This window comes from Fundulus heteroclitus, chromosome 13, assembly GCF_011125445.2.
Source record: "Fundulus heteroclitus isolate FHET01 chromosome 13, MU-UCD_Fhet_4.1, whole genome shotgun sequence".
Classification (NCBI taxonomy): domain Eukaryota; kingdom Metazoa; phylum Chordata; class Actinopteri; order Cyprinodontiformes; family Fundulidae; genus Fundulus; species Fundulus heteroclitus.
Window position 1 is genome coordinate 38483559 of NC_046373.1, and position 2901 is coordinate 38486459.

The 2901-nt window shown below is 48.6% G+C and overlaps 1 protein-coding gene across 1 annotated transcript; it reads left to right on the plus strand.

Moving 5' to 3' along the window:
- Window positions 1-228: 228 nt before the first annotated feature.
- Window positions 229-2477, plus strand: LOC110366873 (cell wall integrity and stress response component 1). Its single transcript, XM_021310392.2, has 2 exons — window positions 229-359; window positions 1577-2477. Exons 1-2 carry the CDS (start codon window positions 285-287, stop codon window positions 1958-1960), a joined length of 459 nt encoding a protein of 152 aa, XP_021166067.2. The 5' UTR covers window positions 229-284; the 3' UTR covers window positions 1961-2477.
- The last annotated feature ends 424 nt before the right edge of the window (window positions 2478-2901 follow it).

The following is a 2901-nucleotide window of genomic DNA, read 5'->3' on the forward strand; positions in this document are numbered from 1 at the left end:
AAAAGGTTAGAAAACTTTCCAAAGCTTAAACTGTAAGAAATATAGAAGACGGCCCCAGGCCAGTGTCTCCTGCCAGCATTTCATTTGGTTCTGTGCGATGTTTTGCATCCGTGGCTCATGGGGGGGTGGAGACTGAGACCTTCCTGAATGGAAACAGGTATCAGGTGAACGCTGAGGCATAAAAGGCTGGCTTCTGGAAAATTTTCCTCATTTGGAGCGCTTTGGGAAGAAGACACAGCAGTTAGCATCAGCCTGGCACTGAGAGGAGCTCATCAACCTTCAGCATGAAGCCCGTGGCCTGGAAGCTGCTGTCTCTGGCCCTGCTGGGGTCCAGTCTCTGCTGCATGGTCCTGGCTCAGGTAAATGCTCCGTGGCGCTCTGCAGACACTAAATCCATCTCTGGTTTTCACCAGAAGCAAAGCTGGAAAATCTGCAACGAGCCGCAGAAGATTCTCCGTCATCCAGAACCGGGCAAAGCGTAAAAAACAGAACAACTGGACTTTTAGTCGCAGTTCAAGACGTTTCGTTCTTCATCTGAAGAGCAAAACGTCTTCAAAGCTGGTGAGGGAGAACGTCTGGGCAGAACGTCTCGGCAGAACGTCACCAGCACAAAGTCTCCAGTTGTTCTGTTTTTTTTTATATCTGCTACACAATTAGTACATTATTTTGTGAACAGAAAGTTTTAAATATAGTTTGTTTTATTTTTATTCAAAAGAATAATTTTTTGCACTCATTACAGAAAACAAATTAAATTTATCCAGAAGAAGCTGCAACTTTCAGCGTTCTGCTCTTATTTAAAGTGTTTAAAGGAAAAGGTGAATTTAATGGGAGCCTAAATAACGAGCCGCTCTGGTCCTGCCTCCAACCAAGCCGGAAGGTTTCCACACCCTGGATCTGGATCAGAGTCCTGGATCTGGATCAGAATCCTGGATCTGGATCAGAGTCCTGGATCTGGATCAGAATCCTGGATCTGGATCAGAGTCCTGGATCTGGATCAGAGTCCTGGATCTGGATCAGAGTCCTGGATCTGGATCAGAGACCTGGATCTGGATCTGAGTCCTGGATCTGGATCAGAGTCCTGGATCTGGATCAGAATCCTGGATCTGGATCAGAGACCTGGATCTGGATCAGAGTCCTGGATCTGGATCAGAGTCCTGGATCTGCTGAAATGTTGCCGATCGGCTGACTTCAGTCTCTAAACCCAGTGGGACCAGTCATTGGGTTCCCTGGAAACGTCCGGTTCTGTTTGTGAAAGAGAAGATCTTAGTTTCAGAGGAGAGCTGAATGTAGGGAGGAGCTGCTTTCTCCTCAGTAACCACGGTAACCATGGACAGGTGACAGGTGCAGCCGAAGTCACCTGCTGGCGCTCTGACCCTGATCCTTTGACCCAAACACTGGGGTACTGTGTGGTTCTGCCCAACCAGAACCTGGTGAGCCCAGTCAGACAACCAGGGCTGCATTCCATTTAGTCAGAAGCTTTTCACCCAATCAGACGCAGAACGCAGCCCGTCTTCAGACAGGTCCTCCTCAGACCAAAGCGTCTTTGTGTCCTAAATCTGTGTCTGTCCTCCATCAGGTCAAAGTGGACACCACCACCTCTTCAGGCAAGTCCTTCGTCAGCACCACCGCTACCACCGTCCAGACCGTCACGTCCTCCAGCAACAACAACGGCAACAATGGCAACAACAAAAACCCAAGCGGCAACGACGCCAATACCCCAAAGCCCAGCAGCAGCGGCACCAACAGCACCAACAGCTCCAGCAGCTCCACCAGCAGCTCCACCACCAGCAGCTCCAACCATCAGGACGGGACCAACCATCAGGACGGGACCAGCCTGCAGCAGCAGAGCGGCACCACAGTCAAACCAGCGAAGGGAAGCTCAGCGGGCGGAGGCAGCAGCTTCTCCTCCATCAGTCTGCTGCTGGCCTCCATCCTGGTCCAGGCCGCCTGCTGCCGTTAGGCTGAAGGTCAGAGGAGCTTCTGTGGTCCACCTGAGCTGAGGGCAGGTTAGAGGTAGCAGTAGAGACACAGCAGCAGCTCCATCAGCCCTGTTGCTTTATCCCGTAGGTTAACGTGTTCTTCTGATTAAATCTTATATAACTGATAACGTTGTTTGGCTCGTTCAGACCGTGGGCGTCGTGGTAACCTCACAGCCGCTCTGATTGGACGAACAGTCAGACTGTAGTGGTTGATGCTGAGCTTTAAACCTGCTACTCTTGGTGTTGGTTCTGCTGCAAGAGATTAAATATCTTTATATCCTCAGCAAATATGGGAAAATAAAATGATAAGAATGTGTAGCACCTGTATTTAGAATGTGAATTTAATATTATAAGGAAATAATGAATAAAGATAAAAAGAACAAATCTTTGACTCCAGCTTGATTTGGTTCTGAAATGCGATGTTTGGTGAAATCCAATGAAACCTCAGCAACAGGAAGCTATTTCCCTTCAAACATCATTAGAACTGCTGTCTGTACCTGCAGCACACCTGGACTCCACTTCCTGTTTCTGCTCTCACCTGACTCTGCCCTATCAGTGAACAGGTAAGAGGAGTGTTGGTCACACCTGGACAGGTGAGCAGTCCATCAGAGGAAACACAACCTGGAGCATCCCGTTTCAGAGACAGAAGCCAGATCTCAAGACTTTTTAACAAAATGAGATTTGTTGATCTCCTGGTTCTGGTCGTTTGAATTTAAACTGGGTCACTGGTTGCATGTGAGGTTCTTACTGGGCTGAACTAGGCTGAACCACTGAGCTATATAATACACTAGAGTGCTGATTTTGGCGAAAAACTGAAGTCACTGGCCGCCATCTTGCTCCTCCCTACTCTCCCAGAATCCCACAGGATTTGATTGCAACAACAAGCAGTTTTCTGGCTGAGTGAAAACGTTTCACAGGTAAT

Bases quoted from the DNA above. Each gene is read 5' to 3' on its own strand.
- LOC110366873 (XM_021310392.2), top strand. From the start codon at position 285: ATGAAGCCCGTGGCCTGGAAGCTGCTGTCTCTGGCCCTGCTGGGGTCC. The intron at 360-1,576 runs GTAAATGCTCCG...GTCCTCCATCAG, and splicing joins GCTGCATGGTCCTGGCTCAG to GTCAAAGTGGACACCACCAC.